General features: G+C 41.4%; 1 protein-coding gene across 1 annotated transcript; it reads right to left on the bottom strand.

The window, feature by feature from the left end:
• Positions 1-645: 645 nt before the first annotated feature.
• Positions 646-19,607, bottom strand: USP14 (ubiquitin specific peptidase 14). The gene is made up of 16 exons (XM_054284880.1): positions 19,542-19,607; positions 16,953-17,098; positions 16,400-16,432; positions 14,892-14,996; positions 13,176-13,279; positions 11,106-11,164; positions 9,117-9,247; positions 8,739-8,819; positions 7,934-8,013; positions 6,302-6,416; positions 4,904-4,969; positions 4,520-4,612; positions 3,400-3,528; positions 2,305-2,365; positions 1,591-1,698; positions 646-1,463 (listed from the first exon to the last, which is right to left on the bottom strand). Exons 1-16 carry the CDS (start codon positions 19,555-19,557, stop codon positions 1,312-1,314), a joined length of 1,479 nt encoding a protein of 492 aa, XP_054140855.1. The 5' UTR covers positions 19,558-19,607; the 3' UTR covers positions 646-1,311.
• Between the last annotated feature and the right edge of the window lie 1,842 nt (positions 19,608-21,449).

Genomic DNA, 21,449 nt, shown 5'->3' with positions numbered 1-21,449 from the left:
AACAGGATGCAGAACAAGAACTTAACCCTGGAGGTGTTTCTGTGGGGCCTGCAGGAACAGAGCCAGTACTGCCTTGGGGGCTTCTTTAATGGGCTCTATTTTAAGTGGATGCTTGCCTTGAGGCATTCACTTAAAATAGGGCCCCAGGCTTTTGGTGTGCTCCCAGGTGAAGGTGTGCAGGGACAGTGGCACTGGAGTAACAATTGCAAGGCAGAAGAGCTGAGTGTGAGAGCCACAGCTGATGCTAGTGTCCCCAGGGAAGGGTAAAAGGACCCTTTCTGATCAAGTGAGGCACAGGCAAACTCACCACCCTGCCAAGAGAAGTGAGAGTATTTCATATGAACATGGACCAGCTCTTCAGAAGGCACTGGGACACATCAGCACTGGGAACCCGTACATCGAGGGGGGAGGGGGTTGATGACCTTGCTAGTGCTTTTTAGGCTGTACCCTAAAGGCTTTTTTTTTCAGGCTGTAGCCTGAAAGCCTGAAGTGCTTTTTAGGCTGTAGCCTGAAATGATTTTTTTACAGCAGTCACACACATCCCATTACTGCAGAAGGTCCTGTAAATAAGCAAAGCCCAGTTTTGCAGCCACCACACTGGACTTAGCTACTGAATAATGAGTAACAGGACAGGAGACACATCCCTACAGCTTAAAAAAAAAAGGTACTTTATTCCATGACTGCTTTGAGACATTCAGCAGTGGTGGCCCAAGAAGTGAAAACAAACGCATACTGACTACAGTACCAGGACAGGAGCTGTTTTTAATGGAGACACATTGTTGATCACAATTTATTCTGAAATCATGAGATGCCAGCAACAGAACAGACTGAATCAGCAGGTCAGGCTGGACAAATACTTGATTGTAGCCACAGCTGTTGGCTACGGGCAGCAGCACTGAGTTACACAACAAGGCAACAGTTTCTCTTCTACCTTCCTAACAGAACTGCCAGGTAAGGCAAATGATGGACAGCTACTGAACTGTGGTATAAACCATGCAAGAGTAACAAATGTGAGAGTAGGTGTGTAATAAATACTTGATGACATTAGAGAAGAAGGAGGAGGAGAGGCTCATTAAAAAAAAATTATCTTCTGCAAGACATTAAAGCTATTTTAAGTATTGTCACCACCACAGTGGGCAGTCCAGTCCCATAGTGACTAATTGGTACATGGATCAGTTTTAAACCAATATCCCTCTGCACATGAGAAGGTTTGAACAAATTATTTATCCACTTGCTAAAGCTCTGGGGTTAAAGAAGTGATCAGTAATCAACATTTATTTCACACCTAGGCAGAATGGCTAGAACGGAAGACTATTGTTCAGCTGCTTCTTCGACGACTTCAATCCTGCGAGGCCCGTAGAGCAGAACATAAGCTATATGCCAGTCCCCACCCCCAGATAACCTCAAAATGTCTTCAGGTGTAACAATGCTGACTTTGTCGTCATCAAATTTAATCCATTCATCTGCAAGGAGAACAAGTGCATCATTTGTAACTTAGGTGCATAAAATCTAAGCTTGCTGAACAGCCCCTTTGCTGAAAGGAGCTGTGCAGATGGTTAACAGGGCTGCAATTTGTTTATTATTTTTTACCTTGTTTCCTTTTAACCCAAGACACATAATGCCCAGAGGAACTTGATCTGCCTTGATGAGTTAGCACTGCCTGCAGGTCATAATAGCCGCAATTGTTAGAGCCAATATCTGAAGGGGAGAGAAAAAGTAACCTTGAGTCCTGCTTGATGCAGCAGCCAGGCCACAGCACCGCAGGCGTGTGTGCCAAAGCCCAGCTACAGTACAAAACCACTGTGAACGAAAGCAGCAGCTCTCAGCCAGGAGAGTCTCAGGAAACTGAAGATGGTGTGCATTCTTATGAAATAAATATGTACCCCAAAGTATTACTGATGTAATTAATGCACAGGCTGAGTGCTTTGAGCCTTCAGGCTCCAAGCCTCCCCAAAACTGAGGCAACACCACCACCACCAGAGCACTTTTAGAAGTCCAGTTTAAGTTTTTGTTTGGATTTCAGCCTTCCACCACACACTGACCAGTCAGCGTGCACATTACACGCAAATGTCTTTTGATGTGCCTGTCTCCTATTATCACCAGCTTGTCAGATGGATGGCAATTATGCCTTTCACTATCTCAATGTTTTGGTTTACCTAATCTTTCCATTCCTGTCAGTCTCTGAAGATTAATTTTCAAAAGCATTAAAGAGACAGAGTACTCAAAACAGTGCTACCATCAGGTACACTTAAGCACAAGTAAATAGGAAGTTACTTTAGTGTAGATTTGCTTCCCTGTACTCACCATCAGGAAAAGAAAATGGTTCATATTTAACTTCTTTCTGTGCACCATCACTTTTACTAGACTAAAAAAGAGATTAAGTTGAATTAATGTGGAGCAGTTTAATAAAAGCTCTAGCACAATCACATCAAATCCCAAGTCTCCATTAATTTAAGTATATTTCTAAGTCTAAACATTTTTGTTCAAATTGAAAGAAATTCATTATTGTATTTTATAGGTGGACATACAAAACCCTTATCTGAAGAAGATCAGTTTTAAAGCAAATATTTTAGCACATACTGCCTGCAGTGTTCACCCATGAGATTTATGGGTTTGTTTATGAAACAATTCTGCAATTGCAGATTTATTCCTTGGTGGGGGCTTGCTAGCAGCAGAAGTGACAATAAGAAAATAGCAGAGACAGACTCTCAGTGCCAATACATTCTGTCCAAAAATAGCACTCTTTTCTTGCTCCCATCTGTGTAAGAGGGGATGCAAGCCTTATCCAAATGCTTACAAGAATTTGTCATGAGTTAGGCAAGGAAAAATACCAGCAAACTTTAAAAAATGCCTAAAACATGACAGTTTTAGCTCATTTACTTCTGTCTTCAATAAAGACAGGGAAGTCAGAATTATGTAGACAGGATAAGACATGAGACCACTTTTCAAGTTGTTACAGTGCTGACTTTAAGCTCACTAGTACACATACTCTAATTTTTACCAGTCAGGCACATGACAGTGCCTTGTGCAACCCTTTCCAGCTGCTGAGCAGGGAACAGCTTGCTACACTCCACTGAAGCAGGGAGCAGCCACCAAACAGCAATATTTGAAGAGAATCATTCTGTGTAACTTACAGCAAACTTTTAGGCACAGCACTGATAAACAGAAGCACTACATTGTAATGTATTTAATACATGCTGTCTGACTACAGCATTTAACATTTCTCATCAAGCAAACACACCATTTTCATGAAAATACAGGATAAAAAGATCTAAAGCTCAATACCAAGGAGTTTGCTATGTAAGAAAATAATATATTTAGGGACATCAAGTTTTCTCTAGTCCTTACTAGAAGCCCAGTTTCAGATGTATGAATTAGTGAAAGTGTCAGCAGACTTACGTTCTTTGGCTGTTGATTTACTTTTTTGTCCTCTAGATCTTTGAATTTTGATCGATAAGAAACCATTTTTTCCTGCAGGTCTGGAGTACACAGCTCATACACATCCAACATAAGAGGAAATTTGACATCCTAGGAAGTAAAAGACAAAGGTTTATTAGTAGGATTGGTACTCCACATTAAAGCATTCTCCCATGGGAAGACAACACAATCAAATGAAATTAAACCCTCTTCAAATTGATGGCAACCTGACCTACTGGGATTCTTTTAGTATTTACCAAAAGAGCTACAATGCTTTCACTGAAGAATGTCTAATTCAGTACAAACAAACCACTATAAATTATTCCATTCAGCATAGACTAACAATAATTCAGATTCTTTATTGCTAGCTGTCATACTTTCACACTATGGAAATACCTATACAGGCCTAAGGGAAAAAAGAGGCAAGCATGTAGAATGACTGTACCCTGGCAAAAATGTTGTTTTGTGCTATCCAAACTATCTTCTGAAATAGTTAACATGTACCTTCAATCCTTATTTCATTTCCTCCTCTTGTAAGGAAGGAGCATCTCATCTATCATGATGCTCCTGGGCAGCCTGGGAGGTTTGTCAGCCACGGCCAACAGAAAGCAAAACAGAACATTCAGCTGTTTCCAGCTGGTTCCTGCATTTGTCCATCAGAAAGCCAGACAATTAAAATAACTAATACAGGAAATGTCTGACAGCATAAACATCTCCCATCAACATTAGAACACTGTTCAGAGCTTGAAAGCATGGCCCCCTCCTTAGTTAAACATTCTTCTCAGAACCACTGGTGAGAAAAGACCAAAAAACATCTTGGTTTTTGTCATGATGTAATATTAGCAGTACTGGGAGAAATTCACTTTTGCCCCTCACCTCCTTCCTCGGTCTATTTTGGGTAGTGTAGTTTGCCACACACCATCACAACTGGGAACAAAACTACTTGGCACTTGAGCAAAGAAACTGCACTCTTTAATGTTTTTAAATGCAATTTAAAGGTGAACAATTAAGAAAGTAGTCTTCAAGTCCTCATCGTCTACCTTTAATAAAAACTCACAGAAAACATAAAGAGGAATTGAAGTTCAATATGCAAAAAACTTACCTTAAGAACTTTTGCATTCACAGATTCTTTCTCTTTGTAAAAAAATCTAACCATCTGAATAGTCAGGTACGCTGGCAAGCGACTAATTTTGGACTACAAAAAAAAAAATTAGAAAAAGCTATTACTTTAAATATTCACAGATCTTTTTTACCTTAAACACTGCTCATCCTAAATTACTGTTTATTCTGGGAATGTATTTGTACACAAACCCACAGGAATAAAAGAAGGTCTCCTTTTCTGAAGCTCTGTCTTAAATTTCTTGGTAGTGGATACTCAGATGCTTTATAAACATAAATCACATGGTGTTGCGGCAATAACTTCGTGGTTTGGAACAGAAAACTGACAATGAAAAGAATTGTAAAGAGCAAGGGAAGTATCACTCACAGATTTGATATAGAGTGCATTTCTCTGCAGTGTTGGAGAGAGTTTGGTGATTTCCTCCTGAAGACGCTGTTGCAAGAGAAAGAAGGAACACATGTTCATCAGAAAACACAGCTTAGAGAAAAGCACAACAGGGGTAAACAAACCATAAACTAAATCTTGTTCTGCCAGTCTCTTGTGTTGCTGTCAGCCATTACAACACATAAGATTTTGAAATTCCTTGGCAGAAAGGACTATGCCCATTCATTCCTTCAGCTCCAGGCTCATTCCTGAGCCCTGACAACACTGAGTTTTTCTCTGCAGAAAATTTTGCTCCACAGGAGTAGAACTCACAATTGGATTTTATTATGAATTGTATCTGGACTTGGTTACAAATGTATCGTATGCTTGGAACACAACTGAAGAAAATCTGGAGTTTCCTGTGAGAAGAATATTTGCACATTTCTCAGCTCTCAGTCTCAAGCAGCCAGAGCTGCATCTAAATTGACAGCTGGTGTCTCCTAACAAAATTCTGGGAAAGACTAGCTTGGTTCTTAGTGTTGCAATTCTCTTGCTCCAGGCAATCTAGCATAAGTTGTAGATTTTTTTTGGCCTGAAAGTGAAGTTTCTTTTTTTATAGTGTTTTTCCATTTGTGAGCATTAGCTATTTTATCCTACTTTTCCTTCTAAATTCTGTTAGGAAAAAGAAAAAAAGAAGACAGAGATACACAAAGATTATCTGAGAATCATACAACTTGGTTTTAGTCCTGTACAAACCAGATCACTGCCCTAGTCTTACACAGTTACTACAAAGGTTTTGCAGTAGCTCCTCTCTTTTCTACTTCAGACTCCCCAAAAAGCCCTTACAATTTGAAAATACATACACACCTAAAAATCACAGACAACCTTAAGGAGTTCTACTTTAAGTTTGAGAATGATGTTGTCTGGTGGAAAATTACGCCCCCTTTAAAATCTGCCATATCAAATTTAGTTGTTACATCATCTGGTGGGGTTTTAATTAGGAACCAAAATGCCAGCCCACTTCCAAGTTGACTTTTGGACCTTCTGGGAACTGATTGCTGCATAAATCATGATACTGCTCAGTCTGGAGTGAAACCCAGCTGAAGAGACAAAGAGGAAACTGCCTTGCACTTGGTTACCTACATGGGGAACACCATGTCAGGGTCAAGATAATGCTCTGCTGAAGTCTGTTTGACATTAACATGCAATTCCTTTTCACAGCCATCTTCCCAATGAACACCAAAAAGATTCCTGAAACTTCATGTTTGGACAGCAGACATCAATTCCAAGTCACAGATTAAATGCACTTAGAACTAAGTGCATTTAGGTCACTTAGAATTTCAACTGAGAAATACACAGGCCATTTAGAATTTCAATTCAATAAAAGTTGCAATAGCTTACCAATTTTAGTCCTGTAAACAGGTATTTCACTTCTTGATTGATAAAGCAGCTAAGCTGAAGGAGATTCTCCTTTCCTTTAGTTACTTCTTCTTCTTCGGCTTCTGTACATTTCATGCTTCACAAAATTAAGGAAAACCATCATGCACCAAGAGCTGAACTACTGCTCTAGTGAAAAGAACATGCCAAGCACACAGCAATTCAGGTAATTCTGCGCTTGTGCAGAAAGTACCTTTACTTCTCATAGTACAAAAAAGATTTGAAGGAGCCCTTCCTTCAGAGCAATCTGTTCCTTCGTGGCTGAGGACAAGGGGCAGCAGGGGCAGACAGCACACCAAAAAAAAAAAGGAAAATAAGTCTTTGATCACCATTCAACCTGAGGCCCGCTTTTTCTTCCTTCTCCTCCATCACCACCCAACCCCCAGGACACAGAACACACTAACTGGCTGCCAACACACAGTTACAAAGCCCTCCTGCAACACTGCACTCCATTGTTGCTTATGATTAATAAAGTTCTTCTACTGCTGCTGCTGGCCAGACTTCCTGCTTCTTCCAACATGCAGAGCCTCCTTTCTCTGCCTTGTATCTGTCCCCTTCACTGAAATGAAATTAATTCCTTCATTATTTTCTACACATTTCTTTTAATTGTTCTGTCTGTCCTCTCCTCTTTTCATAGTTCTAGCCCAATGCTTTTCTCTCAAATATCTCCTTCCAACCAGGTATTTTTCTGACTGCAGCTACTCTACAAATGCTGCTGTAATCACACTTTGAAAGCCTGCAACTGTTCTAACAAGTCTTCTTGCTGATACTGGCCTATGCATCATTCCTCTTAGCTACACATTCCAAGACTCCCAACTATTTTAAGGTCAACAAACGTCACAGAAGAGGGAGAGAAAAAGGCCTATACCTAAAAAAGGCCTTTATTCCTCATTACTACCAAACCATGAGATACAGTACCTCATCTAAGGAGATGTTTCCTTATTTCAGACAAGCAAAATGCACAGTGTATAATTCTTTCTGAAAGTGGTGCTCAGTTTGATGACAGACAGGATTTTCGGGTGGAGAAATGGGAAAAGAGCAATACTTGCCATGAGATGTGTGCCCCATGTGGTCATATCCTCTTTTTCTTGCTATAAAGAACCCACTAGAAAGTTGTCAGCTGCATTTGTTTCTTACTCATACAACTGTGGACACCTAATTTATTTCTTAAGAAATCAATCAAGCTACCTTTTGTGCATCTTTAGTACACCAGGTTTGTCAGCAACACACTCTTACAAGCCAAAAAAGCCTATTTAGGGCAACAATTACTTTTAGTTGGATAAAGCATGTGAGCATCCTTGAAGCTGGTAAGGACCAATCTTCTCTGGGGAGGAAATGTGCTATTGAAATTCAACAAGGGTTTTTTTCCTCCGTAGATTTTCATTACCATTCCTTCTCCCCACATCATCCTCTCTCTCAAAGCACATCCAATCTTAAAGTTAAGTTCTGCGTACTCCTGCACAACATCATGACCCATTCCCCAACCTACACCTTCACTTTCCATAGTATTCTGAACAATGCTTTTCATTCTCCCTGAACTCAACTGTTAAGAGTGAAATCACCATTGTTTATGTCTTGCCTTAGTCTTTAGGATACGCTGTTTCAAATTCAATGCTGAAGAATTGATCAATTAAACTCTTCTTTTTAGAGGATGCTGCTGTAGCTCCAGAGTCTGTCTGTAAAACAAAATCTCTTGATGATGTAACTTTAAACAGAATGTAAATACAGTCTTCTCTACTGACAAAATTACCCCATTTATTTAAATTCTTTAAAGCCCATTCCTTCATCTTTCTATACGTCCATTTTCTTCTGGTCAGTCAATCTTACACAGCATAGAAGTTTCAAAACAAATATGCTTATAACATGCTGTTAAATCCAACCTGAAGCCCATTAACAAGCAAGGAAAAAAAAAAAAAACATAAATCCCTAGCCCTCCAACTTAAATCTGTCTTAAGTTTCAGCATAGTTTTTCAAGGCCCTGCCAAGAGTCTCCAGAAAACAGTTTACAGAGAAAAGAGAAAGTAAAATCTTGGGAAAAACTTTCAGCAATTTCTTGTATCAGATTAACCATTCAAGTTAAAACTGTAGCACACTTTTTTCAGAAAAAAAGTTCTTCGTGCTGAATTCACAGGTTATCAGGGCCAACTACCACATACATGAGAAGGTGTCACCACCAGCTTGGTGCAACACTGCCTTACACAGCCCAAAGGGAAGGGTTTCCTTTAGCACACTCCACAGCATCACTGACAGGACCACAGCAGCATTATGCTGATCAGAAACATCAGAAAGCAACTTCACAATTCCAGACACATGTTAAAGAACTCACAAACAGATAATACTTAACAAAACATATGTGAAATACTATAAATCCTTATTCTGGTTAGAGTAAGACTACAATTACCTCCATAATTGTATCACCTTCTATGCCTTCCAGCTTCTGCTGTAGTACCCTCATCATCTGCACCCAGCACTCATTGGCATCCTAGGAAGGGAGCACAGGATTAAATCTGACTACAAGCATTATGATTTAGTAACATTAAACCCATCAATTATAAAGCCAAACATGAGGATTCCTTAACTAAGAATTTCTCCCAATTCCATTCTCAAAACTAGCACTTGATACTACATTCAACTTCTATACAACTTTTCTACAGAAAAACCACCCCACTTTACTGGGAGTCATTATTTTCACAGGAGAAGGAAAGTCTTAAAATGTTCTTGTTCTCAACTTCCAACATACTATAGAATTTTAAAAAATAAGCTAATAATTGGTCTTTACCTGTTGAAGGTACTGGCCTTGATCACCTTTCTCTGCAAACTGTGGGAAGGCCATATGTAAAAACTGCAGGAGAATGATAGGTGGGATACTGGAGGAGGTTTTATCCATGGAATCAAACAAGTCTCTAAGAGCTTGAAGAAAAAGTGAATGCTTTGAGAAGCGAAAAAACAATTCAAACATGGCAGGAAGTGTAAAAAGAACAGTAAAACAGCAACAACATTTAAAGACTGATCATTTAACAGCGTCCAATTTGATCTTTCCAAAGCAGGACCAAATTTTCCAGGTGGCATAACAGGTGCACCTATGATCTCCTTTCTGAACACAACTTTGAAAGCATAAAGATGGCAATTCTGAGAATTTGGCACATATTGCCTTGTCTTTCCTGGCCACTAACAGCAGGGAAAAAAAATTGAGCAATTAGGATTTCGTTTGGAACACATCTGAGGAACAATGCTTTCACAAGAGAAACCAGGAGGCATTCACAATCTATCCTCTAGAGCAACTTAAGTTTCACCAGCTACAAGGAAAAAAAACTTTAATAAAATATCTAGGAAAAACCCATGCTTAAGACCCAGGAAAACAAGTATGTGTATGCATATGTGCAGAGAGCTCATAACTATGTGCAATCCAATGAATGATACTGACTGCATGACAACACACATGGCTTTCTTTTTTGTTCCATACTCTGGCATACGTTTTATCTACCCAAGTTACAGCATTTTAAATCCACAGATCACTCCAAAGGTACCTGTTAATCCTCACAACAACCCTGTGAGGTAGGCAACAATCTGCATGGTCACTAATTTACAAGTGAAGAGACTAATGAATTGTTCTCTCCAGTAAGTGAACATAGGCAAGATTACAGGGAACCAAGGTCAGTTGCTTCCTCTTTCAGAAATGTCTTCACTGACCTTGATAAGAGGTGCAACTGATATGACACAGCAATTTTAAAAAAAATGCCATAAGTGTCATGCAGGAGTTCCTGAACAGCTCAGCACCCAAGAATTAACTACAAATTACTTAAACTATTAAAATTCCTAAGAAGCAGAGCTGTCACCTTAAAAAGAAAACAAGGGACACGAAGTAAAGGCAGTGAAAAGGGGAGGGGCAGGCATGGCTGTATAGAGTAACCATTGAACTTACCACCCCAAAATTCGATCAGCAGGCATACCCACAAACTGGACCTTTCCTTCCTTATATTGTTTTGTTTTTCCTTAAATGGACTGGTAGAAATCCCAGTGTCCTGGCCCAGCATCTTAGTGGGGCAATGAAATAGAGTAAAAAAAGAAAAAGTGGACAAGTAGTACCCTTGTTCAAGTGTAAGGGGTCTAACTAGGACTCTAGTTAGAGCTTGAAGACACAGGGCCACCGTGGGCTCCCACAGTGTGAGCACCCACACCACCACAACAAAGAGTAACTTCTGTTTTGAAGACTCTCCTTTCCACTCCAGCTATGAAATATGGCTCTTTAGGGCAAAGGCTAAGATCACTGATAAAGCATCAGTTTCCATTGTAACAATAATGCTCAGGCAATAAATCATATTAAAAACCACCAGTGACACACATATCCCAGGAGTATGGTGTTAGCCTACCACTATGTGAAACAAAGAGCTAAAGTATTTCTGCACAAAGGGATCAAACCAATAGATGGATGGATGGATGGATGGAATTTGCTTTAGGAAGTTCCAATTACTTCATGCCTACATGTAAAACAATTTAGAGATACAAGTTGCTTCTATCTAAGCCTAGATGACTCTGAAGTATCTTTCCCTTAGCCTGCAGCCTGACAATGTGCAGAGATAAACACCTTGCAGGCAGGGGCAGAATAGCCTTTAAAGACAAAATGAATCCTCCAGTGCCAGCAGATCTGACATTCCTAAGGCATATGCACTAAAGAACAATACACAGAGTTTTAACTGCAAATTTCATCTGCAGTTATCAATAAATCACACACTTGCCTAAACCCCTGTTTTCTACTCTAAACACCAACCTGCAGTAATGTATTGAGCAGAGGCCATTTCTCCTGAAGCTCTTAAGGCACCACCATACCTAAAAGGGAAGAAAAATAATTTGCATGCAATTAAACACAAACAGGAAGGACAGTTGGGTTTTTGAAGCAGGCTGGATTCATTTAAAGGAAATCTATCACCAAGCCAGAAGTAACCAAAGGTAAGATTCACTCACATTTACCTCAACGTTTCAGCTATTTTGCAAGCATGGAAGCAAAGGAAAACTGGCATGTTTCAGACAGTAAGTAAAGGCAGACCAAGAAGTCTGGCTACATCACTGCTGCTTCTCTAATCCTTTTGCCTCAAAGACTTGTTTTATTTTTAAAGAAACTGAGAAAGTCTGAACAAAAGCTATCCCATTTCTGAAACATTTGCCATGGCTTCTTCAGATACATGTGAAAAAAAACACCTTCAGGGATAGATGTCAGATAAAATGCACAGAGATGGAGGGCAAGCTTGCTTCCTCCCTCCACAGCAGAAGCAAAACAGTGAGAAGTGAGATGTTTTCTTGGGGAAGTATTTCCTAGACTGAAAAGGAATGGGAATCCACCTATATGACAAGAACCTACCACTCTTCTTTAAATTCCTAATTTAGCAGCTGGATGAGGAACAGATGGACTCCCCAAAGCCTTCAAGCAAAAGGAGGGACTCACACATTCTCTAATCTCAGACTGGACTCTTGAAATTCTGACCATTGCTAGATGACAAGCAGGAAACTTTCCCCGGGCATGCTACAGAACAGGGAGGAGTTCCTTGGGGAGATCAACAGAGCAGGCCTCAGGGAAGAAGCTGTAACAGCTTTCCCAAGTGAGTCCTGTCACACCTTCCCACTGCCATGCACCCTACAGCCTGCCACGCAGTCATCAAGCAAGGAAGACCAAAAAAAGGCTAAATCTCCAGAGAAAAACAGAGTTTGAACCAGAGTGTGAATCTGACTTCCCACAGACAATACGGCCACATCTTGTATTGCAGTCTGCCAGTTTCATGGGCTCCATTTTGCTTTTTGCTATGGTAAATTTGTCCAATATTCAGATTCAGCGTCATAACTCAAGAGTCCTTCACATGGAAATAAAGACTTGCCTAAAATGATAACACTGATAGCCAATAAAAACCCTGAAACCAAATTTCTGTACTTCACAAGTAGTTCTCAGTGCTCAATAATAAAGGTTCACCTGCTAACAGAATGAAAAACTGTTTATAACTACTTAAATAACAAGTGATTACAGTAACACAGAATATCCAGCTGGGAATCGAGAAAGCAGGGGACAAGGAATTAAATTAACCCTAAGATGGCAATAATGCTCTACCTAATTCTCACTTTTTTATAAATACTCATTGTTTTCTCATTACAATTCATCTGGAGGACATATTCAAGCCACATTGGCAGGTATTCTTTTTTCCTTCAACATTTATGACTTTCAAGTTTCTTGTGTATTTCTTACAAAAAAAAAATAACCAACCAACCACAAAAAACCACTAGCCATTTTCACATTTCAATCTAGAATAACAAAAACAAACAAAAATCAGAAAAGTTATCCTACATTGAGAACAAATTAGCAAAAACAAAATTCCATGAAGACATGTCTTAGAACTTCCTGCAGTACCTCCAAGTAGCAAATCTCAGAATTTCACAGCTGAAAATACTGTGCAATGGAACCATTGCAGGAAATATTCCTCAAAGGAACAGGACTCCCATATGATTCTTTTATCCAGAACAGGACCATAAAAACTAACAGCAAAAAAACAGGGTTAAGAGTTCAGTAGCTTATTTTAGAATTTTAAACTGGTCTTGACAGGAACTACTTTCTAGCTGAGCAAAACACATTCTCTCTATTAAAAGCCAGTTCCAAGAAACACAGTCTTAACTTTTTAATTAAAGTACAGACTAACACAGCCATAGGATAAACTTTAATTGATCATTCTGTTAATCTTGAATAGACCTGAAGAGTAATAGATTGTCATGATAATCCATACCAGTATTAAGATGACTATTCTGCAAAATATCTTCATAAGCTAAAGGAAACATTTTAGTCACAGTACTTTTGTCCTACCTTTTAAGGGCCTCTTTCACTTCTGGCACGGATCGGATACACTGAACCGTAGCATTCATGTAGCAAGTGTTGCCAAGGTTTGTCAATCCACATGGCAATTCCATCTACCAAAAAAATTCACAAGGGTGCTTGAAGGTCAGAGAGAAGTGGCAACCATTTTTGTACAAACACTATAATGTGACATCACCTTCTGAGCACATGAATTATGCATAAAACTGGGAATATTCCATCAAATGTTATGAGGCTTTCTAGATCCACTTTATGATTATATTTATCATCACACAATTTGATACTTTTAGGGAACATTCAGGAATGCTTTGGGGGTTTTCTGTGCATGTTTAGTTTAATGAATATATTCTTCAAGCATGCAATTATTCAGAAAGTTCAACTATAATCCCATTCAAGTTTTGACCTTAAAATTCTATTTCCGTGAAATTTCCACATGAATACATTTGTACAAAACACTGATGTTTTAATTAAAATCAGTTTTCAGTAAAACTCTGAAAATGATGGAGTTCATAGTTGGAAACAAAAGCATTGTTTAAACTTCTCTCCAGAAATCTGCAACAGATCATTAACTTGATCTTTTCAGACAACTTGTGAATTTCTGACGTTTTGACCAATGTAAAGGCCAACTAATAGTAAGCTAGCCAGCTTCAGAAACAACTATAAATCACCACCTAATAGAATTTTTCTTTCTTTTTCTGTAATCCTGAATACTTCGGTATTTGTCAGGGAAAAACACAGTTTAATGAAACTGAAGTGATACTGCATACCAATACAAATAGATTATTTTAGGAAGAGAGAACTCATTCAGCATATCTCAGAAGTGAACACATGCACTGCAAACAACTGAATCTTGATGTGTAACAAAATTCCCATGTGACCAACTTTTTCAAAATGTTATCTGATAGTGAAATCACCTCCTTGCTTGCCTCTCAGTATGGGGTTACTCCAAAATCCATAAATACCCTCCACCTGCAGGTGGCCTGGAAAGCACTAAATCCTGAAGCACACAAACCCAGTCATGAACTACAGATCCTTTTTCATACAGACATGCACCAAAGTGTTTCTATTCTGCATGCACAGTTGACAACAATCTTGCCTGTTAAATATGAAAAAGCTTGCAGTTCAAATGATTGGTGAGAAAATGAAGCCTTTCAAGCTGTAAAAAAGGAAACTCAGGAGTTTCTTCATTAAGAAAATAATAGATTATTTATGCTCTTTCAGACTTTACTTCCACAAAGCAAAACACATGTGTCAAACTTATTTTCATTTTTCACAAAGTTGACCTAATACTAGTAACAAATCCCCAAATACACCCCACCCTAAAACAAATCCTAGTTTCTCCTCACAGATATGAAAGAGGCAGGAAATAACTTTGCATATCTAAGAGGCCTTGTTTAGGCAAAATACAGGACACTGATGCAGTAAGGGCAATACAACTTCACCTTTACAAACATCACAATGCTATTTTTAGAAAATCTACTAAGCTGCGTGCTCAAAGGAAAAACAGCACTAATTGTATGATTTTTAAATTAAATCCCAGATTTCTTTTTACTGCTCCCAGTTTGGTCATTGATGTAAATTTGTGATTCTTGGTGAAGATGCTAAACAGACACTACAGTTTCAAAACCCACTTTTAAGCAACTGCAAGCATTTAAGAACTTGCCATTGCTAAGGTTTACAAGAGACTGAAGTTGGAAACATGCTTACAGCTGAGGCCAACTGCTCCTCTGTCATGTCCTCCACAAAGATGGGGCGAGCAACCGGCTCTTCTGGAAGCGCGTCGGCAGAACCCATCATTAGCAAGGTCATCCCCTGGAAACACAGCAAAAACAGCAATCCATGTCTAGGGACACTTATCTCCACTCAAACCCTCAAGCTCTTAACACACTTCAGCTATTTCCCCAAAAATAAACACAGTTTCTGTGTTTATTTATTTATCTCCTAGTTTAACAGAACCAATACTGCACTACTGTGACTTTAGGGTGTACCTCAATTCCTCTTATCTAGGAAGCACCTAGAATTATCCATGCTAAATATTTCCACTGAGTTCTGGGTTAAACTAGTTGAAAAGTGAAAAATAACCTAAACTACCACATCAGCTTAGACATGAGAACTAACACTTAAGGGGTAAAAAAAAAAAGTCAATCAGGTTTCCATGCTTGCTGAACTAGCATAATATGAAAAGGAATCTTTCAGCATTCAACAGGAGCACATCTACACAGTAAGATCTGTTAAAGGAGGAGAAAATGACTATCTGGAGTCTTGAAACATACAGTGCCAAGGAAAAGGATGAACAACAGAATGAAGAGAAACTGTTTTGACAGTGTAAATAAATCCCTAGAAATTGTATATAACATTATTAAAGTGAAAAAAAGCAGCTATTAGCACAACCACATGCAGAAAAAGACAAGAATATTATGTACTGCATTTTTGCTGCATAATTTTGCTACAATAGCTGCAGCTACAGGCTGCTAACTAGTTACAAGGGTAAGAGCAATGCTACCGAATTCAATCTGCCCAGTGAAGAACTGGAGTAAAGCTGTTACAAGAGGTTACAAGAGATGCACAGTAACAAAAATCACACAAAAAAACCCCCAACAAAAATCTGTGGGAATCGCTGATGCAATATTATACAGGCAAGCAACACAAACACTTTCTGTTTTCTTTTTAAACTAGCCAAATGTATGAATTACCATTACTAATGCTTTCTTTAAAAACAGCAGCTATTTAACACAGGAGAGCACATTTCAGCAGGTTGGTAAAAAAGGACATAAGCAGAGGTGTAACTTTGGCATCACCAGCACATCTGTCCAAGCTGGGGATGTGCAAGGACAAGGGTCTGCAGACAGTACCCAGGTTCACCAGATCTCTCTAAACAACACCACTTATTTTTATGATCACAGATAAGACAGCACTGCTCTGATCCAGAACATTTCTTGTATGGAATAAATAAATATATGCACTCAACTACTCCAGAAAAGATAGCATGTGCTCCCTACTGATGCAAAAAAAAAAAAAAAAAGTTTTTTCATAAATCAATGGTGAGATCTTTCTAAGCATGCTTACATATGACATCTATAAAATTATTTTTCATCAAGGTATAACTTTTTAAGATAGCACTGCCCATTGACACAGAAACAGCAAGCACTTTCAAGCCTCTCTTTGAATGCCAAAATAAAAAATCAGAATAGTAAAATTTACTGCTCAGAACTTACATTCTTTATTTTTAGGTTTCCCCAGTCATCATCCTGTGAAATAAAATAAAATACAAGTTAGTTATCTTGTAGCAAGATACTTGTAGCAAGTATTTTCATTAATATTAATCACATTTCTAAATATACAATTGTGTTTCATCCAAGGTTACACAATATTAACTATTTACATGTTATCAAGTCTCATCTGACTAAAATAAAAAGCAACCAAGCTGTGTTTTCAATTAGGTTTCCCATGCATTGTTCAACACTGCTTAAATGTAAACAACTTTTTGCAGCAAAACTGCCTACGTCTCATTAAACCAGTAACTCTCCGATAGAGAAGCACCCAATAGACTTCTCTTACACAAGCTAGAAAGAAAAAATTTGCATTCAGATTATGAACATAAAAAAAGTGACAAAAGGTGTCCCACCAAGCTGTTTTGTATAAATGAGTAAAGTGCAGTCAGTTTAACACATACAACCAAAGATCTTCGGAAGGAACACCCAGAAGCACCATCATTGTTCATGTTAACTCATAACAAAGTTAGACATAATATAAAAAACTGATTTCTACCTTCAGAGTTCCTCCTTTAACCATAACCTTCTGTCTGGCTGGCTGAACTCCGGTCAGTGCAAATAACTGGGCTTTGAAGACCATTGGAGGTTCGTCAGTGTTCAGCTCCACGCCATCGAATTTCTCTTTTCCCCATTTCACATTCACTGCAAACAAAATGTTTTGAAACTTGATTATTTCCTAATACTCAAGAATGCAATTACCAAGATTACCAAGACTTCACACAGTCTCAAAACATTCTGTTTTCAGCTCTTAAAATTGTCAATAATGAAGGTAGGGAACACCTTTACTATACAGCACCTCATCCATCAGAGCACAGCACCTCCAGCAGGTCTAAAAAAATCCTACAAAACAAGTGAAAAGTAAAATACAGAGAAACCCTGTAAACAGTAAGTTTGTCTAACAGCATGAGAAATCCTTCTGCAGGTCTTCAGAAAAGCAGTTTGGAACTAACTCTCCCACTCTCTCTCACTGCTTGTTGCAAACAACTGAACTTTCTGAGGGAAGTTCAGAGGTGCAATTCCAGCTCAGTTATCCGTAGCACTTCCGTCCTCCTCCAGAGGAAAACAATACAGCACTCTTTAAAAGCAGGGCTATTGACCCCAGTAAGGTGCAGGACTGGAATTAAGAAGCAAAGTGAAATTTGGTCACAGAAAATGTAAACCTCGATGCTGGAAATGAGACCATTAGCAGAAACAGGAGGCAGAATGGCACAATGGAATGTTAACTTCACTGTGGTAATGACCAAGAGCAGACAGAAAATGCATGGAATAAGCTGTGTGCCTCTACAGAACACACCTTTGACCACTTCCAAGAACTAACACAGGTACATAAGGCTTCCTTAGCAAGCTGAGATTTTACTGAAAACGTGTAAAAGAGAGCACACACCAATATCCTCAGGGCATAGTAAGTGGCTGAAATACCAGACTTTAGGAAAGCCACATCCTTCTACCTCTGCTTTGGTTTTACATAAATATATTACAGCAACCATACCTTTTCAAAACACAAAACTCTTAGAAGTCATAATTTTAAAAACCCTTTCAAAAAGGTTCAGATTTCAGATGTATGCAATGCTTGTGATGTGTAGTATTACAGAATAATCAAAAGCAAGTCTAAATGAGTTGGACTAAATTAGTCTACAAAGGAACTCAAATGACCAACTTTTCAGTATTTCTAATAGAAAGCATCTTATATTTCGCCCAATGTTCTCATTTTTTTAAAAAACACATTTATTATTTTGCATATTTAAGACCTACGAAGCACAAGGCTTTTCCCATTTTCCAGGAAGACAACCCACTCAGTCACTGAACAAGTCAGCTGCACAGACTTTTGGGTTTTGAATTTTTGAACAGTCATGCTTCCACTGCTAAATATGCAGAAGAGTTAGCAATTATTAATCTGTAGTGTCGCTGGTTTTGACAATGCAGCACTCAAGAGGAAGAATGGAAGATCATGACTGTCTTCAGAGACTGCAACCAAGACTTCGTGCAAAACAAAAGAGAAACTCGTTAATTTGAAAACAATGTTAAGTAAGAAAGAGGAAGGACGTATTTACCTGCTGATCAGAAAACACAGTACATAGACTTCACAGAACAGGTCAGGTTGGAAGGGAACACAGAGGCTCATCTCATCCGACCTCGCTGCTTGAGGGGGCCATCCCAGAGCACAAGCCACAGGACTGTGCCCAAACCATTCCTGAGTATCTCCAGTGAGGGAGACTCCACAAGATTTGGATGAATTCAGGAAAAATTATTACACTGACATAAGGATCCCAATTTGCTAACCACAGCCAAAACAGTGGACAAGCTATGTACTAAGGCTGCATACTACCTAAAAAGCTGAAGGCCCAAACAGGCCATATCTGTGAGATATCATCAAGGCAGTAACCGGTCCCAGAAGTGTCACTGGCGGCTTTGTTCTTGAAGTCTTCCACGGAAACCTTTCCTCACAGCAAGAAGGGCCAGCAGGATGAAGTACAATTTAAGAAAGCGTTAATTTTAGGTTTCGGCTAGACATTAGGAAGAATTTCTTCACAGAAGGGGAGATTAGACACTGGAATATTCTGCCCAGGGAGGCGGTGGAGTCACCATGCCTGGCGGTGTTAAAGAGAGGGCTGGATGTGCTATTCAATGCCCTGGTCTAGTTGACATGGTGGTGCCTGGCCAAAGGTTGGACTTGGGTTTTCCAACCCATCGGAGGCTGTAGGATGGAATGGATTTCAAAGAGCGGAGGCAGACACACCTGGAAGGCGCAGATGGCGCGCTCTGGCTCACCGCAAGGACAGCACCACTTCGCTTTTAGCAGGAACCCAGAGCAAACCGAGTCAGGGCAATGCCGAGGCACGGCGGCCCGCGATTGACACCCGCCCTGCCGCCAGCAGGGCCAGGCCAGCGCTGCCTCCCCGCTTCCCTTCCCTCCCTCCCTGCCTCCCTCCTCACGGCCCGGGCCGCGCCTCCCGGGGCGCTCCCGCCGCCGGCCCGGCCGGGATGGGCGCGCACGTGCGAGGCGAGGCGCCTCCCGCCGCCGCCGCCGGGGCCGGGGCAGCGCCCCCGAACCGGGCCCGGCGGGAGGGGCGGGCGCCGCGCTCACCTGAGAAGAGCGGCATGGCGGAGCGGCGCGGCCCGGGCGCACGGCGGGGCGGGCGGGCGCAGGGCGGCGGGGCGCGGCGCGGGCGGGCGGGCGCGGGCGAGCGGCGGCGGCAGCGGCGGGTCCCGGCCCCGCTCGGGGTCTCATTCAAACCAGCCCCCGGGATGACGCTGCAAGCGCGGCCGGGCGGCGGAAGCGGGGCGGGAGCAGTGCGCGCGCACCGCCGGAACGGGCGGGGCCGGCGGCGGGAGCGGGCCCGGCCCGGGTCCCGTCAGTGCTGCGAGCCCTGGGCAGGGCTGGGCCGGGCCGGGAGCGGGTCGGGCTGGGCTGGATCCTGTCAGTCCCGCGAGCCCTGGGCAAAGCGGACTGGGCTGGGCTGGGCTGGGCTGGGCTGGATCCCGTTCGTCATGCGAGCCCTGGGCAGAGCGGGCTGGGCTGGGAGCGGACCCGGCCTGGATCCCCTTGTTCCTGCGAGCCTTGGGCAGAGCGGGCCGGGCTGGATCCCGTCAGTGCTGCGAGCCCTGGGCCGAGCGGGTCGGGGTGGGGTCTGGAGCGGGCCCGACCGCCAGAATGAGGAGCAGGCGGGGCTGGTGCCGCGGGCAAGGAACGTCGGTGTGGAAGGCGCAGGGCTGGAGCGAGTGCAACAAAGACAGGGAGCTCCTGGAGCTCCTGGGTCTAGAGAAGGGCAACAAAGACAATGAAGGGACAGGAGCATCTCTGTCACAATGACACGCTGAGAGCTGTGCCCGTTCAGCCTCGATAAGAGAGGACTGAGAGAGGACCTCGTCAATGTGTATAAATATCTAAAGGGAGGGTGGAGCCAGGCTCTCCTCAGAGGTGGCAAGCAATAGGGCAAGAGGCAACTAGTGGCGGCTAGTGCGCAGAAAATTCCACCTGAACACAAGAAGAACGTCTTTATTGTGTGGGTGACCCTGCACTGGAACAGATTTCACAGGCAGTCGTGGAGTCTCTCTCACTGGAGATACTCAAGAGCCACCTGCATGCAGTTCTGTGCAATGTGCTTCAGGATGACCCTGCTCGAGAAGGGAGGTTGGATGAGATTGGAGGTTTTACCCGCTCTGCTCCCTCCCAGCCTGGAGACCCATTTTGTGACGCTGCGATTCTGTGGGACCTGAGCTGGGCTTTTGCACCCCCAGGGGCCTGCCCAAAAGCTGTGATTGCACAAGGCAGGGGAAGGCAGGCAGAAAAAATAAAAAGGCTCTTGTGGATGAAATAGGTTTATAGGGAAGGGTGAAGTAGGAGCTAAAATTACCAACAGAAGAACTTCATCGGGAGGAGAGGAGATGAGTAATCAACCAGCAATATTTTTTAGGCTCAGGTGATAGATAAGAAACACTGAAGGATGGGCGTGATGGCAACAGCCAGGAGCCTTCAGTGTGATAAACCCCAAGTTGTAAACATTAAAACCAGTAGACATGGAGACCCAAATCTCAACTGCTTCTACAAAAACTCTTGGTATTCAGATATGCTTAAAGAAACCAAAGCAGTGCTTTGAGATGCAAGGGAGAGAATGAGACAAGAGAGAAGTGTCCCTTCCTTGGATCCCTCCTAGCTCCCAACACTCCTCTGCTGCTTACAGGTGCAGCTGTGAAGAGCTTCTGCCACAGCTTAACCCCTGCCTGGTTGTTGGCATGTGCACTTCTGGCCACACTTTTGCCAGAGTTGAAATCCTCAACAAGAAGGATCTTTTCCTTGCTGTCCCCCAAATGTGATTTTCAGTTTGAAACAGTAGAAGAATGAAATATAAAATGGCCATAAAAGTAAGGGTTTGAATGTAAGCCTTAACTTGAAAGACTTAGAAATTTCTGTCTTTTCAGTTTGTCATGGAGAAGAAGAGCAAAAGTTGATTTTATTGTTCAGTGTAGGCTCCTAGATGGGACATGGAGGTTT

The sequence above is a fragment of the Melozone crissalis genome, unplaced genomic scaffold, assembly GCF_028551555.1.
Source record: "Melozone crissalis strain CALT ecotype California unplaced genomic scaffold, PUWL_Pcris_2 ptg000042l_1, whole genome shotgun sequence".
Lineage (NCBI taxonomy): Eukaryota > Metazoa > Chordata > Aves > Passeriformes > Passerellidae > Melozone > Melozone crissalis.
The sequence above is the reverse complement of the archived record's forward strand: the minus strand, read 5'-3'. Positions and strand labels throughout refer to the sequence as shown.